The sequence below is a fragment of the Trichosurus vulpecula genome, chromosome 8 (assembly GCF_011100635.1).
Source record: "Trichosurus vulpecula isolate mTriVul1 chromosome 8, mTriVul1.pri, whole genome shotgun sequence".
In the NCBI taxonomy this organism is placed as follows: Eukaryota; Metazoa; Chordata; class Mammalia; order Diprotodontia; family Phalangeridae; genus Trichosurus; species Trichosurus vulpecula.
In genome coordinates this window covers 253,147,835-253,173,085 of record NC_050580.1, presented here as the reverse complement: position 1 = coordinate 253,173,085, position 25,251 = coordinate 253,147,835, and the positions used below count along the sequence as shown (strand labels likewise).

Here is a 25,251-nt window from a genome sequence, read left to right as displayed (position 1 = left end):
TAAAGGCATAGATCAATCAAGTCAAGTCAACCACAAGCATTTACTAAGGGCCTACTATGTGCCAAACACTTTTCTAAATGCTGGGGATACTAAGAAAGGCAGCAGGAAAAAGTCTTTGCCCTCAAGGAGCTCCCAGTCTAATCAGGGAGAGAGCTTACAAGCAGTTAGGTACAAGCAAGATTTACAGGATAAATAGGGAGTAGTTTCAGAGGGAAGGCACTGAGATTTAGGAGGCCTGGGAAAGGCTTCTTATACCAGGTGGGACTGTAGTTAAGGCATGGAGGGGGCCAAGGATTACAGGAGGTGGGGTTGAGGAGAGAGAGAATTTCAGGCATGGGGGAAATGCCAGAATAGGGAGATGGGGTGTCAGTGTGGGATGAACGGCAAGGTGGCCGCTGTCATGGGATTGAGGAGTATGCAGAGTGAGGTGGTAAGGGTGGGGAGAGTAGGGCATGTGAGAAAGGGAAAGGCAGGAAGAGGTCAGATAAATTACACGGTTCGTTACTGGTCCTCTACAATTTTAGTTGGTCATCAGATTGCTCAGAGTTCAAAACTGTTTTATGGTATTATGGGGTTGTTATTGCCTAAATTATTTTCCTTGTTCTGCTCAGTCCGCTCTGCATCAGTTCATATAGGGCTTTTCATGTTTCTCTGAAACCATCTTTTGCATCGTTTCTTTAAAAAAAAAAACATTTTATTTTTAGTTTATGAAATAAAACAAGCATTTCCTTAAATAGTAGAATTTTAAAAAAGATGATTGCGCATGAGACTGCAAATCTATTATGTGCATAACTTACTATTCCTTTTATATAATAAAGATATCCTGTACATTTTTTTTCTTCCCCCTGCCTTAGAGGTGGCTACCATTAGACATCTTTCTATCTGTCTGTCTGTCTGTCTACCTGTCCATCCATCTATTCATCTATCTATTTGTCTATCTAAAATCTATGCATACTTCTATTGATCAGTTATTTCTCTGGATACAAATAGCTTCTTCTTTCATAGGTTTTTTGGAGTTAATTTGGGTACTTATAATAGTCAAAATGACTCAGTCGCTTAAGTTTGTCGATGCTGCCGTTACTGTAGACAACGTTCTCTTGGTTCTGCTCATTTCATTCATCATTCATTCGTGCATGCCATCCGTGCTTTTCTGAATACATCATTTCTTATAGCCCAGTAGTATGCCATCACGATCATGGACCACGGCTCGTTCGGCCATTTCTTTCATCATTTTTTACATCACAACACTATTCCGTTGCATTCGTCTACCTTTATTTGCTCAGACGTTCCCCAGTTTATAAGCACCCCTTAGTTTCCATTTCTTTGCCAGCACAGAGAGAGAACCGCTCTATGTGTTTCTGCACACACAGGTTCTTTACCTCCTTTCTCTGATCGCTTTGGGGAATAGATCCAGTAGCATTAGCACTGGGTCAGAGGATCTGTAGTTTAGTAACATTTTACAAAACTGAGATTCTCTGAAAAGTTGCTGCCTCCAGTTAATTTTTATTTACTTTTTTATAACAGTTTACGCATACTTTGCAAATAGCTTCCTAAGTATTATTTGCTTGCAAAAGGTTCTCTTTGATGTGGAGATTCATATTTATTAAAGGAACTGTATGGGGCAGCTAGGTGGTTCAATGAATGGAGCACCTGCCCTGGAATTGGGAAGACTTGAGTTCAAATCCAACCTCAGACACAATCTGTGTGACCCTGGGCAAATCGCTTAATCCTGATTGCCTCACAAAAAATTAAAAAAGAAGGGACTATATGTCTTTCATTCCTAGGTAACTACCCACATGCACTGCCTGCCTTTTGGGGAGGGTAGAGGTGAGGAAGAAACTATAAGTAGTGTATTACGGTGGAAAGAAGATTGACCTGGAGCAGGTTGTTCAGGGGTTTCAGTCCTGTTTGGCTCCTGGTGACCCTCTGGGGGTTTTCTTGGCAGAGATGCTAGAGTGTTTGCCATTTCTTTCTCCAGTTCATTTTACAGATGAGGAAGAGGAGGTAGACAGGGTTAAGTGACTCGCCCAGGGTCGCAGAGCTAGTACGTGTCAGAGGTCAGATTTGAACTTAGGTCTTCCTGACTCCAAGCCAGGCACTCTATCTACCGTGCCACCTAGCACTCCGTGGAGCAAAAAAGGCCTGGGTTCAAATCCTTCCTTTGACATTCATGACCTGTGTGATCTTGGCCGAATCACCTGATCTTCAAGAGCCTCAGTGTCCTCGCCTGTAGAATGGGGATACTGGAATAGATGGGCTCTGAAGGTCCCTCCAGCCTTCTGTCTATTATCCTATGACTCCTTGAAACACTTAAGGCCAGGGGAAGGGAATAAGCATTTATTTATCTCCTACTATGTGCCAGGTACTACGCTAAGCATTTTTTTTTAATAAATACTGTTGTTACTTGATCCTTATAATAACCTTGGGAGGCAAGTGCTTTTATTGCCTTAATTTTGCAGTTGAGGAAACTGAGGCAGAAGCTGATTTCACCATCAAACACAGTGAGTATAGGCATGGAAATCACTCCATGGGAATGCAGACTGGTTAATTAGACCCATAACATTTCCTGAAGTTCTGCCCAGTTAACTTTGCTTTGCTACGGCAGTCGTGGGACTTACAGGGTAGGAAGGTGGATGTGTGTACCCCACCTTCTCCCCCTCCTCCCCATGTGCAGCACGCAGGGGTATAAACAGGAATACTTTTTCATGGGACTTTTTATAGATATGGCTATTTTTAATGCCAGTAAATTCCTTTCTCCTTGGAATGAGGGTATTTATTCTGTGATAGACCGAGTGGTATGCATTATAGTAAAGACTCAGGTTCCTGTGGCTGGCCAGCAGCACTCGAGGGGTACAATTTTCATGCCTTGCTAATAAAGGCACATGAACATTTTTGCTTTGTCTCTGTTTCTGGCCCATTTTATAGCAACCTTTGGCCTGATGATGTGCAAGCCTGCCGTATCCCAGTAGAGATGAGAGCTAGACCTAGAGGACTTTGGTTTGAATTCTGGTTTTATTCCATATTCCCTGTGTGACTTTGGTCGGGTCACCTTTCCCTCCTTAGGCCCCTTTCCCCTCATTTGTAGAATGCCAGGATTGGACTCTGATCTCCAAGCTCCTTTCTGTCTCTGAATTCTGTGATCTGTACTTTTCTACTCAGTCCCTGTCCTTTATCGGACCCACTGATGGGGACACCATCCTCTGCTCAGGGTGGAGACTGCTCTTCTCGTTAGCAGCGTGGCATCAATTATCTGAAGCCCCAGTGAGTTTTTTCTTCTTGGTGGTGTAGCTCATTTATTCTCCCCAGTCCCTTCTCCCTCCCCCAAAGCGTGCAGAACAGAATTACGCCATTAACTCAAAATTGGTACCTGACCATGATTGTGAAGTCCAGCTGGAGACTTGAGATGTAAGGGTTACACTGTTTATCCCGTAGGATGCCCTCTTTCTATGCTCCTCTAGCTTTGTGTACCTGTGTGGCAGGGTTTGAAAAGTTTCTGTGTTTGGTTCTGACTTCTGCTCTGTGGTCAGATCAGAAGAGAAGGTATTTCTTCCTGTCTGTCCCAAATGGACTTGTCCGGGGTCTGTAAACACAGTCATTAGGATGGCTGTGCTGTGATTATCAGATTATTAAGTGTTCGGCAGTGAGAGCATTCATGGTGCTTACTGGATGGCCCATTTGGAACTCACTATAGAATCGGGTGTTGTTTAACGGATCCTAAATCTCGGTGAGTTCACTTGAAGATGCCAGGCAACTTGATCAGGCCAACTGGGTCAGTCTGTGTGTGTTTCAAACCGCTTTGGGACCCTGGAGACCCCCTCAGGTTAATTGAAATTAGGTGGAACAGATGGACTGAATCTAGGGGGACACCCTTTAAGAGAGTGCACTTCATTTCCTACCCGTTCTGCTGTTAGTGAAGCTCTTCAGGATGAAATACCGGGAAGCATTTGGCCGTGTGAAATCACAAACACATGGTTCCTTCGGCCCAAGCTCCGAAAGGAGATTTGGAGCATTAATCAGCGGGCCTTTTATTTCCACTCAGTAGTAAAGTTAGTAAGCAGATATGCTCTTGGCTATAAGATCCAGAGAACAGAGGCTGGTGTCTGACTCACAGACTTAGAGGATTTTAAAGCTGTTAAGGACCTTGGAGATTTTCTAGTTCATTTTCCCAAACGGAGCTTGGGGGAGAAGGAAGTCTGTGACTTACCCAGGGTAGGCACAGCAAGCCGGAGGAATGGCAGGGCTGAGGCTGGAACCCAGGTCTGCGAATGACTCTTAATCCAATGTTCTTTTCCCTTATACCGCATTATGTTCTTCCTTGCTCGGGTTGCACCGGTGTTGAAGGAGAGATGCTCTTTGACGAATCCTGGGATGCATTCCTACACTGAATACCTGTGTGGGCTGTCTTTGCTGACTTCATTTAAAACTTTTATTCCAGATCATTTGGCATACTGCCTCTAACCTCTCAATTCTAAGAGATCCGGCACAATTTCCATCAGCCAACAATAAAATCCTTTCTGTCAAGGATCTTCAGGTGACCCTACAATTGCTGGATTTTAGAACTGGGAGAGACCTTAGATATCATCTAATCTAACCTTTTCATTTTACAGACGGGGAAACTGAGTCTTGAGAGGTTAATTGATTTGTCCAAGGTTGCATAGGTGATAAGCGGCTTTTGAGTGTACATGAGGTGTCTTCCAAGTATAACGTGTTTCTTTGGTCTTTCAAATCATAATCCTGGAATTGTTCACTTAAAAAAACAAACACATCAAAGCCAAAGTCACTGGGGCATTAGGTGGGGGAGTTAAGGGGTGACAGGGTAGAAGGCAGGAAGAGTTTTGCCAAAGAGTGATTGAGGCCTTCACATCGTCTCTTGGAGAGGGCACTGAATATCTCATACTGCTTTTTTTTTTAATCCGTATTTCTGGCCAGTGGTCAAGAGGTATTCAGAGGCTGCACAAGTGACCAGTGTTATCAGAGAGGCATATGAGAATCTCAGGCTTTTATTTCTGTATCAGTGCTTTTATTTCGAGTCTTAGTCTGAGATTGAGACGTTGACTGCTCCAGCTGGTTGATTAATTGCAATAAAATTATATTATTATTATTATTGTAATAGGTTTATTTTTCCTTAAACCAAAACCTTGACTTTATTACGCTTCAACTCTGGCTTTCTCCATAAACCCTCCTCTAGGGCACTTGTGCCTCTTCCTACCCCTCTCATAGGAGCATGCATATATCTATCTAACTATCGATAGATAGATGGAAATATAGATATACATATATGCATGTTTTGTTAGAAAGGAGCGAGCGATCCGTTTTCTCTGCCTTTGTCTTTTCCATTCCCACTGAGACTTCACTGCATAACTGTCAGGATCAATTATTCAAAAGAGCTGAAGCAGTGCGTGTTGAATGGCATTCCATTTGTTTCTACCCAGGGAGGTGCATTTTGCTTTAAAAAAAAATTGGACCTCGCTTAATTTTCTGATGGCCGTATACAAACAGTGACTCATTGCAGAGGAAACTAAAATTCTTAATCAAACAGTTGGGTCATGTAGTTGATGACTGTGCTACGTTGTCTGGGAGACAAGGACCTGAAAATACAAGTTCTCTGAGTGGCTCTGCATGAAGTAGAATGTATGTATAAACCCATGCAGTTAGCAATTTCAACCATTATCCTCTCTCCTTGAAAAACCCTATTATGTTATTCTTTAAAAAAACAAAAACACCAAACGTCTGTGATTTCATTGGTCTAATGAACTGTGGATAAGGAGGTTCCTTCTACCAATACAGAAAATTATCCTTTTAGAGAGTTAAGTGGGGCAGTGAGAGGTCAAGTGACTTTTCCATTAGAACATAAGTGATTTGAAAGTAGAGATTGTTTTATTCACTGTATTTCTATTCCCAGCACCTTACACAGTGCCCTGAACACAGTAGGCACCCTAAGGACCCCTGGGCCTTGCCATTTGCTCCACTTTTGCACCCTTAGAAATTCTGGGCCTTGCCGTCTACCCTGCAGCTAAATTTTGCTTCATGTGTCGCCTCCCTCAGTTAGAGGCTGAGCTTCTGGAGAGCAGGGACAGTCTCATTTTTTTCTATTTGTAGACTTGACCTTTAGTGCATAATACTAAGCACATAGTACATTGTAAAGGCTTAATAAATACTTTTTCGTTCATTCAATAAATGCATTAATTCCCAGTGTTAAACAGGGTAATTACTGAGTAACACAGTTATTCTTGGTTTCCAATTCTTTGCCACCACAGAAATAACTGCTATAAATATTTTTGTGCATGTGGATCCTTTAACTATCGCCTCTCCAGGTAGCACTCCAGATTTCCTACCTACCACGCCCTGAACAAGATATCTTTGCGCCTCTTCGAGAGTAGGGTCTGTCATTCTTTCTGCTTGAATTTGTATTCTCAGCCCTTGGTGTAGTGCCTGCCACTTAGGAAGCAATTAATAAATGCTTTTTGACCAACGTGAACCCAGGTCTTCCTAATTCTGAGGCCAGTTTCCTTTCTGTTATACTAGAGTGCCTCTCATGCATTCCATATTTGTTGTAATATCATGTTTGGTGTTTTGGTGGGAACCGTTGGGGCCTCATTCCAAATTTTTAGGCTATTATTTTTATTAATCAGGACTGGCATAGATGATTTTTATTAAGACCAAGGGCTTATTATTACTAATTATAATACATCTACGTGATAATTTTTTGCAAAGAGTTTCCTTACAACACGTGTCTGCAGGGGCCATCCTTTGTCTTAGCCATAGACGTGAACACACTTATCATGGAGATCTTTGGCCCTTGAGGCCAAGCAAACAGCACACAAACACTAACTAATTAATTATTTCTCAGAGTTGATCAACATACTACCTTCTTTTCCGTTTCAGGTCAGATCCTTAACTACTTACTAGAGGTTGTATTGTAGGGTCATTTCACATATTTGTTGGTGGCAAACACAGGTCTAGCTTGGGCTTTGTGATTTTAAAGAACATCTCCTTTAAAGAAGCATCTCTTGAATGCTGAATGAACGAAGGAGCTTACAGTCAATCAATAAACATTTATTAAGTGCCTACTGTATACCAGGAACTTTGCTAATTATAGGTGTATCCCAAATGTTCCATACAAAGTAGAGAGTATGAAAGCAGAATAGTATAAAGTATAAAGAGCCAGTGTAAAGTAATATAAAGTGTTAGAACAAACAAGATAGATCACCAGCTTTGGGGGCGAGAGAGGTGATTTTAAGAGAAGGCCTTGGAATGACATGAGCCCTTCTGTTACAAAGATGAGGATTTTTGTGAGCCAGTGCCCTGTGTTTGCATCTTTTCTTATTCTTTCTTGTTAAACCAACCCGGAAATTCCATCAGATCTCTCCTTATTTTGAATAAAAATTTCTTTTTCAAAGAGGATCTTCCAGTCCTGGCACATAGTAAAGCCCTTAATAAAAAATGCCTTAAAAAAATTGACTCTGGCTCAGCTGAAATTGAGATTCACCTGTCTGGGTCAGTGAGCCGAGGTCCTAATGGAATGTGCGTCTCTCATTCTGCTCTACCGCGTGCGCGCCCCCCTCCCCCCCCCCCATTGTCCATATTCCAACCAAAACAACTCCTTAATGTACTCCCAAGCACATTCCTGTCTTCAGGCTTTTTAAAGAATTTTGAAAGCTAGATGGAGCATCCTCTAACTTAAATGGTTCTTGACCTCTAGATTCTTTCCTCCAGCCTGGCTGGCAGGTGATCATCTGTCTGCCCTGTTCACTTCTGTACAGCTCTAATTTGGTTTTATGTCATTAAATACTATGTCTGCCACGCTTCACCTTCCACCCATTGCTCTTAATTCTGGCCTTTGGAGATCAGCAGAACAAATGTGAACCCTCTTCTTTTACCTTAAAGACTGTTCTCAGACTGTCTCCTACCCCCCAGGCCTTCTCTCTGCTAAACATCCACAATTCCTTCAACTGAATCATTTGCATCCTTTATTACAAAGCCCTGAACTAAGTGTTGGGAATATAAAAAACAAAAATGAACTTTCCAGTGGCCATGAGGGCTGAACCTTGAAGGACGTTAGGGATTCAGAGAGAGTTGAAGAAGGAGTACCTTGTAGACATGAGGACAGCCCGTGACTTTTAGGACTCTCTCACTCTTGGACAGAGTTTAGTTCCTCTACAGCCTTTCAAAAATGTGTTGCTCCAGAAAAACAGATTTGATTATTTTATTACTTCCCTCATTCTGGATATTATATCCCTCAATGCTGCTTTGACTTTTGGCTGCTGAGCCCCATTGTTGGCTCAGTATGCATGCAATTTATTTAAAACCCTCATATCTTTTCCACAGAAATTGTTGCTTAACCATACCTCCCCATTCTTTAGTTGTGAAGTTATTGGGTTTTTTTTTTTTATCCCTGAGTGTAAGACTTTAAGTCTCATCTTTTTATTTATTTAATATAATCAATTTTTAGTTTTCAACATTCACTTCCATAAGATTTTGAGTTTTAAATTTTCTCCCCCCCTTTCCCCTGCCCCCACCCCAAGATAGCATGCACTCTGACATGGACTCTATTTACACATTCACAATAAACATTTTCACATTAGTCATGAAGTAAAGAGGAATTAGAACTAGTCGGAGGAGCCATGAGAAAAAAGAAATAAAAGAAAAGGAGAGCAAATAGTATGCTTGCGTCCGCATTCAGACTCCGTAGTTCTTTCTCTGGATGTGGATGGCATTTTCTGGAATTGTCTTAGATCACTGCATTGCCGAGAAGAGTCAAGTCTATCAGAGTTGGTCATCACACAATGTCGCTGTTACTGTATACAATGTTCTCCTGGTTCTGCTCATTTCACTCAGCATCAGATCATGTAAGTCTTTCCAGGTTTTTCTGAAGTCCACCTGCTCATCATTTCTTAAAGCACAATGGTATTCCATTACATTCATCTACCACAGCTTGTTCAGCCATTCCCCAATTGGTGGGCATCCCCTTAGTTTCTAATTCTTTGCCACCACAAAAAGAGCTGCTATAAATATTTTTGTGCGCGTGGATCCTTTTCCCGTTTTTATGATCTCTTCGAGATACAGTCCTAGAAGCACTATCGCTGGGTCAAAGGGTATGCACATTTTTATAGCCCTTTGGGCATAGTTCCAGGTTGCCCTCCAGAATGGTTGGATCAGTTCACAACTCCACCAACAATGCATTAGTGTTCCAGTTTTCCCACATCTTCTCCAACATTTATTGTTTTCCTATTTTGTCATGTTAGCCAATCTGACAGGTGTGACGTGGTACCTCAGAGTTGTTTTGTAAGTCTCATCTTCTTGAACCCACCCTATCACCGTGATCACTTGTGCAGCTCCTTTTAGAATCTTATGTGGTCTTCTGACCTGTTACCAACTCCTCCCAGCTTTGCAGATTTGTGTCTTCTATACTTTCATTCATGCTGTTGATAAGAATATTGAACAGCATGGAGCTAAGGACAGATCCCTGGGACACTACAATAAAGACCTCTCCAAGTCCATGTCCATCCATCGCTGACCTGTTAATGTTTCCTGTATCCAGAGGGCCCTCCCTCCCTTGACAGTTGTATCCAGTTTTCAAGACCCAATTAAAATTGTTCTTTTTTTGAAGACGTCTGATATCACAAATTGGCAGCGATTTCTCCTTCATCTGATCTCAGAACTATGAACTCCCCCTATGGAGGTATTCCAACTGTATCCTTATAAGGAGGAAGTATGATAGATTGGAGAGTGTTTTAGACGTGGAATCAGCACACCTAGTGTCACCTCCTCCAACCCAATTATCTGTGTGACTTTGACCACATTGTTTAATATCTATTGTTAAATAGAGCTGAGTGTCCTTGTCTCTAAAATGAAGGGACTGGAGTGTATATAGATCGCTTCTTGCAGTAAATCTGTGATCTTAGGGCTCCCCTTGAGTAATTATCCTGGCTTACCTAGTGGGATTGCCCCAGCATTTATTTTTATTACATTTATCTATATGCATGCCCTTTCTCCCCAACCAGATCATGAGTTCCTTGTGGTTAGGGACCACATGATAGTATATTGTTTGTGTGTCTTCCTTAGTATCAGCACGGTGTTTTGTATGGGGTGGGGGGGTGAGGAGGGGGGATGGGAAGAGGAAGGAACGGACCTATGGTTTTCATGGGCGTAGGAAGCTCCACTTTCAAATGCAGATCAGCACATGCTCTGAATGAATGGCTGAATGAAAAAAAAATATTTATAAAGTGCTTACTGTGTGCAACTCCTTATCATCTATCTTAGTTGTCTGACCATAGTAGGTGCTTAAATATTTACTGAAGGAGTAGATAAACTTAATTTCTGTTGTAGAAATTTTAACTGAAGAGTAAATTATTTTCTTTCCCTTTCTTTCTCGCCCATGCGTTTTTGGCCCTGCTCAGTTAACTTCAGCCATCAACTAATTGTTGGTTATAGAGCCCTAGGAGCATGCCCAGACCTTGCCTTACAGAGAAAGTCGTGAAATGGGATTCTTTCCTTAATTTTCCTTCTAACAGAGGAGACAGGACAAATGTGTATAACATGTACGTAATGCAAGTGAAAGAGAGTCTGTCAGTATCATTCTTCAGGGCGGGACTGTTTTTGGCCCATAGTAGGAGGTGAACAAATTCCAGTTGGTTAATGGATTGATTAATTGACGGCTCATGTGATCTGATTAAGGTTAGTCTGGGTAGATTTTGTGGAAGAAGAGAGTTTTGAGTAGTAATGATAATAGTGACAGCTGACATTAATAGGAGCTCTCACTGTGTGCCAATCCCTGGGCTAAGCCCTCTCCAATTAGGATCTCATTTGGGTCGAATTCTGAATACCGGGCATTTTGGTGGAGATAAAGGGAAAGGCTGAGGAGAGAGGGGTGAGGAAGTGGGGAGACTTGGCAGCAGGGGTGAGTTAATTGTGTTGGAGACAGAAAGAATGTGGCTCCCTGGGTGCATTAAGGAATTGGCATGGCGGTAGTACCTCCGTGGGCTCTGACAAACAGTTTATGAGTGATAGCCGATAGCCAGTTTGTTGATCTCTAAGGGCCTGTGTGTACCCCACCCCCAGTGCCCCCACCACTTACGTGTTGTGTTCAGGACAGTGTCTAAGAGATTATCAACATATGCTTTGACTATTAACTTACCGTTCAGTCAAGTGTTAGTTTAGCAGGTAAAATCGTTAACTGGATCTCTTCTGGAACTCATTAACTGTTTGTATCTTTTATTCTTCCCGTCCTCCCTCGTCTCCCACAGAGCATGACAAATTTTCATGAAGCTCACTCTCTTTGGTCTGTTGTGGCTTCTTAGTGTGACCCTTTTCCCTAGTTTTTCTCCTCCTCTTGATGTTTTCAAAGATAATTGAACAGTTTATGGCAGGACCAAGGAATAAGAAAAAGGAGAAGAAAGGGATGTTTAAAATGATGTTTTCATCCTTTTAATCCAGTCTGTTTACAGCTGTAGCTCTTCCACCTTTTAAAAAATGTATATATTTTCGTTGCTATGCTTTGGTTTTGCATTCTTGCATGTCCCACGTAGCTGTTATTTTAAGGGAGTGAGGAGAATCCTCCAAGGCCTGGCTCCTGGTTGTTTGCAGCGTGTGCTGTGCCTTTTTCATCTGCTTGATTCTCCCTCATCACTCGCAAACACAGATGCACCCTTTCTCTGGTGGCAGCTGGTGTGGTAGACAAGTGTTGCAGCTTCTCTGGAAGGATTACCACATATTTACATTTTCTTGGCCAATGTTACCTGTGTTTCCCTGGGTCCTTTTTTCCTAAAATTGTATCTTATCTTTGTTGATGCCTTTTGTTTTTGCATGGCACTCATCTGCCCTTTCCTCCCAGAGAGCCATCCTTTGTAAGAGAGATTAAAAAAGAAACAGGGAAAAAAAACTGTTCGGCAAAACTAGTGCATCAATCCGTGCCTGAGAGTACATATGGCATCCAGTCGATTAATCAACATTTATTAAGTTCCTACTATGTGCCGTGCCCTGTGTCCGCCTCTACAATGCAGGGGAGGTGTATTTTTTCATCTCTTCTTTGGAAATCGTCTGGGTCATTAAAATTACTCAGGATTTATGTTTAGTTTTTTTCTATTCTTTCCATTTACATTGTGGCAGTTGTATATATTGTTTTCCTGCTTCTATTTATTTGACTCTGTATTAGTTGATATAATTCTTCTGATGTATCTCTACATCCTCAGCATTATATCCTACACCTCAGTAATGTTCATGTAACTCAGCTTGATTAGCTGTTACCCAGATGATGGACAACTACTTGGATTCCAGTTCTTTGGGGGAGAAATAAATGATATGGTGTGTATGGGACTTTTCTTTTCCATATACACACACGTACATGCATACGTGTGTGTGTGTGTGTGTGTGTGTGTGTGTGTGTGTGTGCATGTGACACATATAAAAAGCAGCAGGCTCTTTGGATTAAAGACTTTGGACATTTTAGTAACTTTATTCCCACAATTCCATTTTGCTTTTCAGAGTAGCTGAATGGTTTCACAGCTCCAGCTTCATTTTTGGAGGGGAAAAGGGCATCTTGTGTATTTTGTCACCTCCCAGTCTTACTGTCCACAACATAGACACCTCACTAACGTTCCATACTAGAGGCCCTTTAGAAAAGGGTTAATTTATCAGACATTCTTAAGAAAAACTATAACCCTTAGTTGGGCTGGACACTCAAACAGATCTTCTGTTTTAGGCTCTCGAATCTTGGGGACTGTATTCTGTAAAGAATTACTGGGTAGGTATGAAATCGGGTTTTTCCCCCTTTTCTCTTCCCCTTTTAATATTACTAAGGACTTTCCATTCCCCCTCCCCCCACATCCCAAGCTGCTCTATGGGTCCCTATTTTGTGACTGACTTTCAGTTGGTTATAGTTAATTACTTGTGGGGATTATGCTGCAACACATTGTGTGCGTTTCCATGTATTAGAAAGGAAATGTGTTTTCTTTTTTTCCTGTCATTTTATATAGAATCTCTTCTCATTGTAACCCTCTGTAAAGGGAACTTAGATGCTCTAAGGAGGAATAGGATAGGTGAGGGGAGGGAGGCCATTATCCTAGGTTGCCCGGTCAGTAGGGGTGCTGCAAACTTTTGGCAGTCTGGATTCGCCCCACATTCTGCGTCTAGCTACTAAGACCACAACAGATCTGTGGATTAGACAAAGGCAACAAGAATTTTTTACCCAATCTTGTTTCAGGACTTTGTAAATACCGTTCTCTTGCCTGCTCCCTGCCCCCCCCTCCAAAGGAATGCTGAGGGGATTGGGGGGGGGGGGTGTTGTCTTGGTATTTGCGTTAAAGTCAGTGTGCTACAAAGCCTCCTAGCAGCACGTAGGGTTATTTGGTGGCAAACTCAACAACATAATTTGTGTTACACCGTTTTGAGACTTAGGATGGCCAAACTTGTGTTGAGTCCCTCCCTGCCTGGGGGGTAAATGTGTAAAAGGGCTTTTGGATTGTGACTCAGCAAAAGGTTGGCCTCCCAATTAGAAGTGCCTGTTACAGTCCAGGACTTGGTTAAGGGGCTGATTGTGGAAGATCTAGGCTGGCTGTGCCTGATTTGTTAATAGGGGTGAGAGAGTGTGTATGTATGTGGGAGTGAGAGAGAGGAGATGGGGGAAGGGAGAGAGAGAACAGCGAGGGGGGAGAGAGAGAGAGAGGAGAGGAGATGGGGGGGGGAGAGAGGAGATGGGTGGGTGGGGGGAGAGGGAGAGAGAGAGCGAGCTCCTGAGTGCTGAGCAGGCAAGGGAGAGCTGTTGCCCTAACAATGGTTTTCTGTTTGGCCATCCAGACCCTGGGCACTGGGCTCCTTGCTCTAAAGAGCAGTCTCTACTTTGTGGACAGACACTGTGGAAGTGGAGCAACAAGCCTGTCAGAAATCTCCTCACGTTCCTCCCAGACTCATAACTGGCTCCATCAGTCACTGGTGTTTCCCAGGGGTCAGAGCTGGTGAATGGCTTTTTGGAAGGAGTTTACATGATGACGGCACAGAGGGAAAGTGTTCAGTCTGATTGAAATTCAGTCCCCCTCTATTTTGGTTGAATTGGGGGAAGGGGCATCAGGGGAGGGAGGTGAGGAAGGAAGAACAGAAGAATCTGATTCTTCATAGGTCTGCCTCCTTTATGAGTTTGATGACATTCAGATTCTTGACGGTTTACCTGTTATTGAGTACCTGGAATGCGTTCGCCCTGAAACTCGGCCAAATCTCTAGGTTCCTTCAAGGCTCTTCTTAGCTGCCACCTTCCTTGAATGAATGAATACATGAATAAATGAAAGACCAAGCATTTATTAAGTTCTTGCTGTGTGCCAAGCACTGTGTTAATTGCCAGGGATACCTACTCTTAAGGAATTAACATTCTTCCTGGGGAAGGTAACAGAGAGGGAGTTCAGCGGCAGGCTTGGTGATTACTAGGGTGTGTGTAGCTGCTGGGCAGATGGGAAGGCTGTGAGGGGTCATTAGGGTGTATCCATTTGTCAGATGGTAGTGCCCAGGGGTTTGGAGGACACAGGAGCAGGCCTGGTGGTCCTCCACCTTACCAGAAGGATTGTGGTTAGTGACTCCCTGTACCTCTAAAGGATATGACCAGCTGTGTTCACCCTGCTAGGAAATGTGTGGAGCGGGTTGGGGGATCCTGACCCAGTACCCTTGGGTGGCAAGGCTTCTGGGGTTGTCACAGTGGAGGCTTTAGGTTCCTTCTGATAGGGCCCGAGATAGTGAGGTCGGCATGCAGCTAAGAGAAGAAAAGGGGAAAGGGGTTTTCACAGGCACATTGGAAGATGGACTTCCTCTAATCCCCTGATGCCCTGGTAAACTCTAGCCCTGGGAGGCCTTTTTGATCCCCCTTAGGTGACCCTCTACCATTTCAAATGATCTGCTATTTAGTTACTAATATATACTGTATCCCTAAAGTGGATTATAAGCTCTGTGACGATAGTCGCTGGTTTTGGTTTTGTATTCCTTGTATCTAGTACACTTCCTTGAACATAGCAGAACTTTAATTTATGACTGTCAGATTGGAATTAATTTCATCCGTTAAAAACTGAGCAAAGTGCAGGTTTAATTGAGGTTTCTGGGGGAAAGAGCAGTTTGTAACCTACTGGGGTTCCAGCAGGAGTCTGTAGCTGCCTCTTGGTGGTTTGTAAGTGAATAAGTCGAAATACCCCTGATGTTTCAAGATTAATCAGTGTAAATATCATACGTGCAGATCTCAAATGGCCCTGCTAACAGAGGAAAGAAGTGATTCAGAGTGCACTATATGTGCTTGGGGAGAGGGGTGGAGAAGTCGTGAGTGGCCTCTCAGATTTATCTTCCTAACAGTGATTTGCTTGCATTTGCCGTAATGATAATAATTTTATATTTACGCAGTGACTTTAAGGTTCGCCAAGTGTTTACATACATTTTATCTTATTAAAGCCTCCCAAGCAACCCCGTTTGGTAATTGGTACAGGTATCACAGTTCCCATTTTACCGATGAAGAAATCGCAGTTTAAGAGAGGTCAAAGGATTATGTGTTTACCACTGAAAGGGACCTCAGAAGTGAACCGGACGAGCCCCCTCATTTTACCACAAAAGGAGCTGTGCGGCCATAAACCAGCGATGTCTGAGACAGGTCTTTCCGACTCCCAGGTCCGGCACTTGCCATCTTGACGGCGTCTGTGTCTCTCCTCCGAGGTTCGGCTGCAGGGTGGCCGCTGCAACTCTCCAGGACTCTCTACAAACTCTAGAAGGGAGTGGGCGGCTGGTGGAGGGGTTATCCCCACCGGTGAAATCACAGATCACTGAAAGGTTCGGCAGCTTTTTAAGGTTTCCACGTCGCTCCCCTTTTCATTCCTATAACAGACAGTTATTAAGCACCAGCTGCGTGGCAGGTACTGGGTGAAGGGTCGTGATACAAAGACAAAAACTGAAATCATGCTTGCCCTCAAATAGCTTACTGGCTGTCTCCTCAGAACAACCTGTTCGGTGTGTAACCTTTATCTGCTTATTAATAATAAACATGTAAGTCGCTGTACAAAACCTGGAGTGCTACAGAAATGAATTAGTATTATCTCTATCCTTTTACGTAGGATCCTTGCTTAAGAGCTGAAGCGAAGCTTAGAGGTCATTTAGTCCGCTTCACAGCTGAGCGACACTCGGAGAAATTTAGTGACTGGTCCTTGGTCGCAAAGGTCATAACTAGCAGAGCCAGCATTTGAACTCAAGTCTTTCTGACACCTGGTGACCTCTTTCAGCTGTGCAGTGCTGTTTCTGTGAGTGTAGCCAGACTTCAGAATAGACAAGGGAGAGGGAGGGAAGCAGTTCTTGGCTCTGTGGATGTTAAATGTGTGATGAGTGGACCTTTGTACATGGATGGAAAGGAAGGAGCGTTATGTGACATCCCTGAATTAGCAGGATCTAACAGCTTGAAAGCTGAGCCCTGGGGATGTCTCTGCATAGGTTTGTGGCTCTTGAAGATTTAGGAGAGATGAGCTAGGAAGTCTTGTGAATAGACGGTACTTTCTCTCTCCTTTCCTAGTGGAAGAACGGAGGTTTGCCTTCACTTAGATTCCAATTAGGAGTAACCAATCGATAAATAAGTATTTACTGCGTGCCTTCTGGCTGCCAAACGTCCGTACCTAGAGACTAAGGTTCCGAGTTGGATATGATGAGAAAGAGGCTTTCTGCCTTTGGGAGGGGTTAGGTCATGGGTCGGAATGGAATGTGCAGTCTTTGTGCTATGCTTAGGTGATGCTTAAATTTTCATTATGTTCCGTATAATCCAATTAAATGCTTTGTGCTGTATGCCCTTGTAAGTAACCTTAAATGGGGATGAATGGGAGGAACCTGCAGTATGACCTATGAGATTTGATTGGATGAAGGAGCCCATATCCACAAAGGGGCAGAACCAAGATATGAGTGAGAGCTAGCTCTTCTGAGGGCCTGAGAGAGGCAAAGGGAAAAAGAAGCCTGGCAGGTCCTTGAGCCCTGCTGTGCCATGCTGGGTGATGAGTGCCATGTACGCAAGAACCCAAGGTCCTAAAATGACCCCCACGCTGGCCATGACAGAACAATAATGACTGACCAGTAGTTTATACCCAAGCTGAGCAAAGAGATATTTGAGAGATTTAATTGCCCCTGAAAATTTCATGTAATCTGACCCAGAAGAGTTAGATACTAGATGAATGGCAGATGTGATTCCTAGGCAGAGATAGTTGGAAGACTGTGGAGAAAGGGAGAAGTCCTGTAGGTCTGGAGAAAGAGCAAACATCTTTGTTTTCACAAAAGGGAAGAAAGACAGCCTGCAACTTGTAGGCTTGTGAGGCTGACATCGATTGTTTGGAGAAATTGTAGAGAGCATTATAAGCCTCAATTTGTTGAAGATCTAGAAAAAGGAAACCATGATCCCAGACAACTAACATGGCCTCATCAAGATCAGGGAGTGCCAGATGGAGGCTTTTTGAACAGGATTTCTGAATGAATGGATGGGGAGAATGGTGCCAATATTTGTTTTTACCTAGATTTTAGCAAAGCATTTGAGGAAGAATCTCATAGTGTTTTCACATAAGAGATACAGAGTAGAAGATGATACGGGAACTGGGACTCAGTTTCAGATTGGATCAGTTACAGCTTGGTAGGAAGTTCCTAGTGGAATGCCCCACTTGTGCTTGGTTGGCACTCTGCTCTTTGCATGACTTAAATATAGGTATAGATGCCGTGCTTATCAGATTTTCAGATGGAACTGCCAGCGGCTTCCGAGATGGATAGCTAACCGACTGCATGGCAAGAGAGATCAGGATCCAGAAAGACCTTAAATAGGCGCTAGAGCATTTGGGCTGAACCTAATAGAATGAAATTCAGTAGGGATACATATAAATTCTTATACTTAGATTAAAAAAAAGTCAAGTTCACAGGGATGAATGGTTAGAATTTCTGAAAAAAGATCTCTGGGGGTTTTAGTGGATTGCAAACCCAGTATGATACAGTAGTCAAAGAGCTAATACCATCTTGGTTGCCTTAAGAGAGGCATAGTTTCCAGGAATAAGCAAGTGTACCCTACACATCTGTGTGCTGTTCCGGGCATCACAGTTCAAGGAAAACACTTATGCTCTAGAAAGTGCCCAAAGGAAGGCAGCCAGGATAATGAATAGCTTGGAGGTCGTGTGGTATTAGAATTAGTTCATTCCAAGCCCAGGACACTTTCTATTCGACCACGTCACCTTTGTGGGTGCATCATCACAGTCCAGCATGCACCAGGTGGGTACTTGGGTGTAGGCTCTACAAGACTGCCCTTCTTTCTCTTCAGTACTACAATAGGGCTGTGAGGGTCAAATGAGATAATGTGTGTAAAATGATGGATAAACCTTGAAGCTATTACTGTTTATTATGTTGTTAACTTCGGTTTATTTCCACTGTGGATTAATTGTGTAGTCTGTGGTGTCTTTTCTCCTACACTGCGTCAAGTATAAGGATGATTTGAGAATTATCTGATTCTTTAGATTTTCCATGGGGTGGCTCACCCACCATCCAGTGTTTGTTGCTGTCCTCATCCACTCCATCATGCCCTTGCTTCAGGGCTAAGGCTGATATAACCAGCAATGTAATTTTTGGTTTATCTGACGATTTAGAATATTTGCACCATAATTTCCCTCCATTAGCACATTTCATTGTTAACTGGCAGTATTTCAAATGGGGTACACCACCTTCTATACACTAAGGCTGCTTTGAAATTTGTAGTTTTTGTGAATTATTGAGTCCCATTTTAACTACTAGAGGAGTTTGATGTTAAAAAGAATACCAGAATGAACTCATTTTATATGGGAACTATCCCTGTATTTGGACAAATCTCTGATTATATGGAGAGAGGCCCCTATATTTGGTGAGAGAACTCGGGTTCAGGTTTGCTGCTTACTGCTTGTTTGATGTAGGGTCGTCATCCTGTCATCTTTCTGGGCCTGAATTTCCTTCCCTATACAGTGACAGGTTTAGATGATCTCTAATTATCCAGCTCTGAAGCCTTCGCTCTTTTATATTTCTTTCCTGTATTAGATTTATTTAAAGCTAGGGACACCTGTATAAGGAAGGAAAAAAAAAGTCAGTCAAGACTCAGTAAATATTTTGCATGGAAAGCCTTCATGGACTGACCCTGTGTTTTACACCCTCTTAGCCTTTAAATTGTGGGCAGGAAAATCTTTGCATTATCCTTTATAGCAAGTTCAGGTACATAAGACTGATAGCCTTCTCAGTGAGGGGAGGGTAGTAGGAAGGAGGGAGAGAATTTGGAACTCAAAATTTAAAAAAAGCAAACGTTAGAAAATGTTTTACATGTAGTGGGAAAAAATAAAATATTTGAAAAATAAAAAAAGTGGTTAAATATGTTGGAAATAAAGAAAAGATATGACTGATAGCCAATGCCAGGACCTCCTAAGAGTGCTCAGAGTGAGGGCCCAGAATGCAGCCAATTTCCTCAAGTACAGTAGTCGAGATAGGGCACAGATTAGTTGTGATTTACGTCCATTTTAGAGAAGTCAGTGCTATTTGGACCTAATGATTTGCAGTGTTTCTCATTTGGGATCTGCCCCACACGACCCATTTTAGGTGGTCTTCCACCCTGGATTGCTTGGTTGTACATGAAATAAAATCTCTCTAAGCTTTGCTTCCTATCTCCTTTCTTTAGGAAGTCCTCCAGCAGCTGATTGTAATGAATTTGCCCAATGTTTTGATGATCGGCAAAGACCCCCTGTCTGGTAAGTACGCCCTTTTATCTCCAAGCCTGGTCAGTTCCGTAGGCTTTTTGTACAGCTCATGGCTAAGGGCTGCTGGATTGGATCTAACACAATGTGGAGGCTCTCCATAGTCTCCAAATTTAAAATGATAGGTTTATTACCAGTGGCATTAAGGCAAGAACACATTTCCCCCTATAAGGATAAATCACTTTCCACTCCCCACCCAACTGATTCTGGGGGTTGATAAGTTATCTTTCAGCTCTGAAATTCTCTGATCCCAAGAACTTAACATCTAGCTTGCAGTTTGTCTTGAAGGGCTTGTCTATGCGATGCATTCATTCGGGCATTCATTCATGCATTCATTCATGCTTTCTCCCAAATAAAATCCGTGGGCAGATTAATCAGTAGTGGCATGGATGTCACATATGTATTCGTTAGTAAACCTGCATTAAGCGCCTACTCTGTGCATTAGGGTCCGTTTGAAATTAAGCAGCAAGCCTTCTGTAAAATTAATGTAAATAGAAGGAAGTGACAGTGGATGAGCAGGGCTCAGATCTTTGTTTCCTGAAATCCTTTTGTTCCTGTGGACATTTCACTCTATTGGTAGGACCCAGAGAGGTCATGTTATTAATTGTAACCCTTTCCTGTCACTGCTGACACTTGATTCAGTTTTCTCATCTTTTAAGTGGGATGCTAATGTCACCTTTAGTACCTACCTCCCTGGCCTTAAAGCCAGCATGGATCTGGTGTGGCCCCAGGGAAGGGAAGGCAACAAGCATTTGTTAAGCCCCAACTACGTGCTATCACTATGCTAAGTGATAGAAAGATTTTATCTCATTTGATTCTTGCTACAACTCTGGAAGGGAAGTGCTATTTTTATCCCCCTTGAGGAAACTGAGACAGGTTAAGTGACTTGCCTAGGGTCACACAGCCTAGCCTCTGGAGTAGGATTTGGACTCGGGTCTTTCCAGTGCTCTGTCCACCATGCCATGCCCCAGGGTATGCTGGAACACCTGACCACCCTCCCTGCGGTCAGTCTTATGCCCCTCCCATTGGCTTGTTGTGAGGATGAAGTGGGATTATACCTATAAGGTGCTTTGCAGACTTTTAAAGTACTCTATAAATGTCGTCTGTTACTGTCATTCATTTGTTCTGGGCACTTTGTAACAAGGGGAGCAGGAAAATCAGCCTAGTCCAAGTCAATAGGAAACGAAGGAGTGCAAGATAATGAACTGAAAAATGTATTTAAGTAACTTCCATTTACCAGGGCACGACGGTAAATGCTAGGGATGCAAAGCCCAAAACCCCTCCCCCCCAAACCCAATGATCCTGTCGCGGAGGAGCTTACCTTCTTGAGGGGCAGGGTGATGGGGGCAGTATAGCCTGTACATGGATGCAATAGCTAACATAAATAATCGAGGAGAAAGAAAAACAGCCGCTCACTAAAGTAATCAGGGAGTGCTTCACGGAGGGGGTGACAGACCTGAGAACAAGTTGAAAGAAGATGGTAATTCAAATGAGGTAATAGTTGTCAAGTGCCTGGCACATGGTAGGTGCTATATTCCCTTCCCTTCTTCAAAGCATTGATTACATATGTGGCCCCATAAGGACATGTAGTCCAGCCGAGGTACTGCTGCTGTGTGTGATTTCTAATGGCATAGTTAGAAACAGGTTTAGCAAGCAGAGATACATTCTCCGGCTCCCCACGTGCTGCGCCTGGATTCTGTCTCTGTTTAGTATGAAAAAGTCTGAACCCTAGATTCTGGAGCTGTGTGTTCATTTTTCCACTTTGTGTCCCCAGGGCCCAGCCTAGTATCTGACAAAAACAATGTAGATGATTAATGAATGAAATGTTGATTAATTGATTGACAGGGGAACAACAGACACCTGTGGATGACAGAGGGAGAAAACCAACTTTTTTTTCTTTTACAACATTAACCCCGGATTGAGATCCCATCTCTTCAGTTTTAGAATCCAGGGAAGACGTTAGGGCATCTTGCCTGACAGATCACGGGATCATGAGATCTGAAGTTGAAGGGACCTTGGAGATTTTTTTAATCTACCACCCCCCTCTTTTAATTTTTTCTTAAATTCAGTTTTATTCTATTTTCAGTTCTAAATCATCTCCCTCTCCCTCCTACTTTCCCCACTCATAGAGAAGGCAAGAAAATCACATTACAAATAGGTATTGTTATGCAAAACAAACTACCACAATAGCTACATAAGAAAGGAAAGAAGGAGAGAAAATGTCTTTAGTCTGTCTCTTCTCTATCTGGAGGTTGTTCACCATGGATCCTTTGGAATCGTAATCGATCATTGCAGCCTCCTCATTTTAAAGAGGAGGACGCTGAATCCCACAGAGTAGAAGAAAGCTGACTAAGGCCACCCAGTTATTTGAGATTTGGACTAAATCCAGTTTTCTTTCTACTTCACCCTGGCTGTGTCCCGGTCCTTTGGGTTAAGTCAGCTTTGGCGGTGTAGTTTTATTTCTGTTCTCTACCTGGCCGACCTAACAGTCAACTTCCAGCATGTTCAAAGAAACAGATTTACTTAGGCTCCGGCCCAGCTGGACCATAAACACCGTGTAGCAGGAAACCCCATTTGAGTCAGGGGGACGTTGACCTTGTCAGTCCCTGCTAGTAAACGCCTCTAGTAAATGCTTCTCATTAAAATCCTTGAGAAAGTTAGATCCTTCTTCACCGATTGGCTTTTCTGTGATTTGCTTCCTTATTTTGTTTCACAGCTCTCCTGAGGAGATACTTTGAAATATAAAATGCAGGTTTTCTTCTCTTAAATTCTCCCCTTCTGATTTCCCCTTTCTCATGTGAGACTTTATTAAGAGAGAGTGAGTAGAATGAAGAAGGCCCTGCCATCCTGCATGCTCAGAGTTTGGGGTTCGGTATTTTAAGAAGGACATTAACAAATATTAGACTGGACACAGAGGATCCTAGTGAAGACTGTCAGAGGACTTGAAACCAGACTATACAAAGGTCAGCTGAAGAATTAAGAATTTTTAACCATGAGAAGACTTGGGTAGGGACAAGGGAGTATGATAGCTCTCTGCAACTATTTTGAAGAGGGACTGGACTTGGCCTGGGGTTCAAGAAGGCAGAACTAAGAGTAATATGCAGAACTTGTAGAGTCAGAGCTCGTCTCTTTGTAAGGGAATGTTTAACAATTATTCTTAACATTGGGAACTGGATTGGACTGTCCCAGGAGGTATTCGAGCAAAGATCAGATGCCTACTTCTCAGGAATGTTATGTAGGGGATTATGTTCAAGTGCAGGTTAATTACAATTAATAATAACAATTGTTTAGTCATTTTTAGTGGTGTCCAATTCTTTGTGACCCCATTTGGGGTTTTCTTGGCAAAGATACTGGAGCGATATTTCCATCTCCAGCTCATTTTACAGATGAGAAAACTGAGACAAACAGGGTGAAGTGACTTGCCCAGGGTCACACAGGTAGCGTCTGAGGCCGGATTTGAGCTCGTGAAGATGTCTTCCTGACTTCAGGCCAGCGCTCTATCCAATAGCCCAACATTTATAATGCTTCCTATGTGCCAGGCACTGTGCTAAGCCTTTTACAGTTGTCTCCCTCCATCTTCCCAGCAACCTCGGGGACATAGGTGCTGTTATTATCCCCGTATTGCAAATGAGGAAAATGAGGCATACAGGGGCTAAGTGCTCAGCTGATAAATGAGAACTGATTGGAACTCGAGTTTTCTGACTCCTGGCCTGGTGGTCTATGCCTTGCAGCACCTAGCCTGTGAGGCCCCTTCCAGCTAGGATATTCTGTGAGTATGGTTGGCAGCCTCTTCACATTTCTTTTACCATTTGAGAATCCTTCCTAGAAAGGGTGACTACTCAGGAAGTTCCGTATGCTTGGTGTGGATGGCAAGCACGCTGGTCCAATTTAGTCTGCAGGCGGTATCCCTCAGATTTCATCAGTGCCCAGTCAGACTGTGCCACCATAACATCTCCTACGAGAAGAGACGTGTCAGGGGGTTTATTTTCCATTGCAGCTGTGACCTTGGCTAACATGAAAATGGCATTTTCACAGGTCATATAGATCCATACATCATGGGTGGTCTTTGTGCCATTTTTCCATACCTACTTCCTGGCTCACAAGTAGGAAGGCGTTTTACAATTGGTTCCCTGATTCCATTCTTTTTTTCAGTTACCAGCGAAGTATGTCTTGGACTATGCCCCTTCTCTCTAAATGCAGGGGATTGGATTAGAGGAAGGTTTCTAAGCTTTTTCTGTGTCATGGGCCTCTTTGGCTATCTGGTGAAGCCCCTTCTCAGAATCATGTTTTAAATCGCATGAAATTAAATACAGAGCAAAGGTTACAAAGGAAAGCAATTATATTGACATTCAGTCAATTATATTGACATTGACATTCAGTTATCAAAAAAATTATTTTTTAAAGTTCATGGATCCAAGGTTAAGAACTCTTGGACTAAATTTTTTTGAGGTACCATTCCATTCTCCATCCTATTAGTTGGGTGTAGTACATTTACTGAGATCAGTCAGTCATAGTGGCAATAAACCTGTGAGTCCTGCTGTTAGGGGAGGCTGAGGCTGGTGGATTGCTGGAGTTTGGAAATTCTAAATTGGGATAGGGATAAAGCTGATCACGGTGGCAGAGATAAAGGTGACTGGTGGCCTCTGAACCATGCCAAACCAAAAAATAAAAATCAGTTGTAAGAATTGGAAATTTTTAAGACTGGAGAGATTTGATATATAAGGGGATATAGCTTCTCATATTTGAAAAGCTGTCATGTGGACTTCATTTCAACAAACATTTGTTCAACACCTGTTTTATGCAAGGAACATGAGTGGTATTTAGGTTACAAAAACCAGAAATACTTTTTGCCCTGAAGAGGCTTACATAATATAGGGTAGCATAATGATAGGTACATTAAGTACATGGATAAAGTAATCACAAGGTAATTTGAGACAGAAGAATCTTTGAGTTCTTCCTTCTCATGGCAGTTATTTTACTTTGATTAAACTTTAATAGGAAATGGTGATTGTCTTTGTTAATGTCTGTTCTCTTATCTATTTCCTCTCTAGGTCGGGGTGGAGCTGTTTTAATTGTGCACTTTATCTTGTCTTTATCCTTATATCTAAATTGGTGTTTTTCTCTCACTACATTGTAAGCTACTTGAGGGCAGGGACTGTCTTTTTCTTTTTTATTTTATTTTATTTTTTTATTTTTTGGAGGGGGGAAGGCAGGGCAGTTGGGGTTAAGTGATTTGCCCAAGGTCACACAGCTAGTAAGTGTGTCAAATGCCTGAGGCCAGATTTGAACTCAGGTCCTCCTGACTCCAGGGCTGGTGTTCTACTCACTGTGCCACCTAGTTGCCCCAGGGACTGTCTTTTTCTAACTTAGTGCAGTGCCTAGTACGTAGTAGGCACTTTGTAAATGTTTATTGATTGATTTTCTTAAGACACTTGGTTATCCCTCCTTGAACTGTTAATGATGACAGTAAGTGCTGGAAGACTTTACTTCAAATCTCAGCTCAAGACTTAACTATGTG

At 42.7% G+C, this 25,251-nt stretch overlaps 1 protein-coding gene across 1 annotated transcript in view; it reads left to right on the top strand.

Moving 5' to 3' along the window:
• The window catches only part of CCDC88C (coiled-coil domain containing 88C), a 228,223-nt gene that overhangs the window by 80,557 nt on the left and 122,415 nt on the right, over positions 1 to 25,251 (top strand). The window contains exon 6 of the mRNA XM_036736733.1: positions 19,658 to 19,727. Coding sequence (XP_036592628.1) covers positions 19,658 to 19,727 — 70 coding nt within the window. The remainder of the gene's footprint in view (positions 1 to 19,657; positions 19,728 to 25,251) is intronic.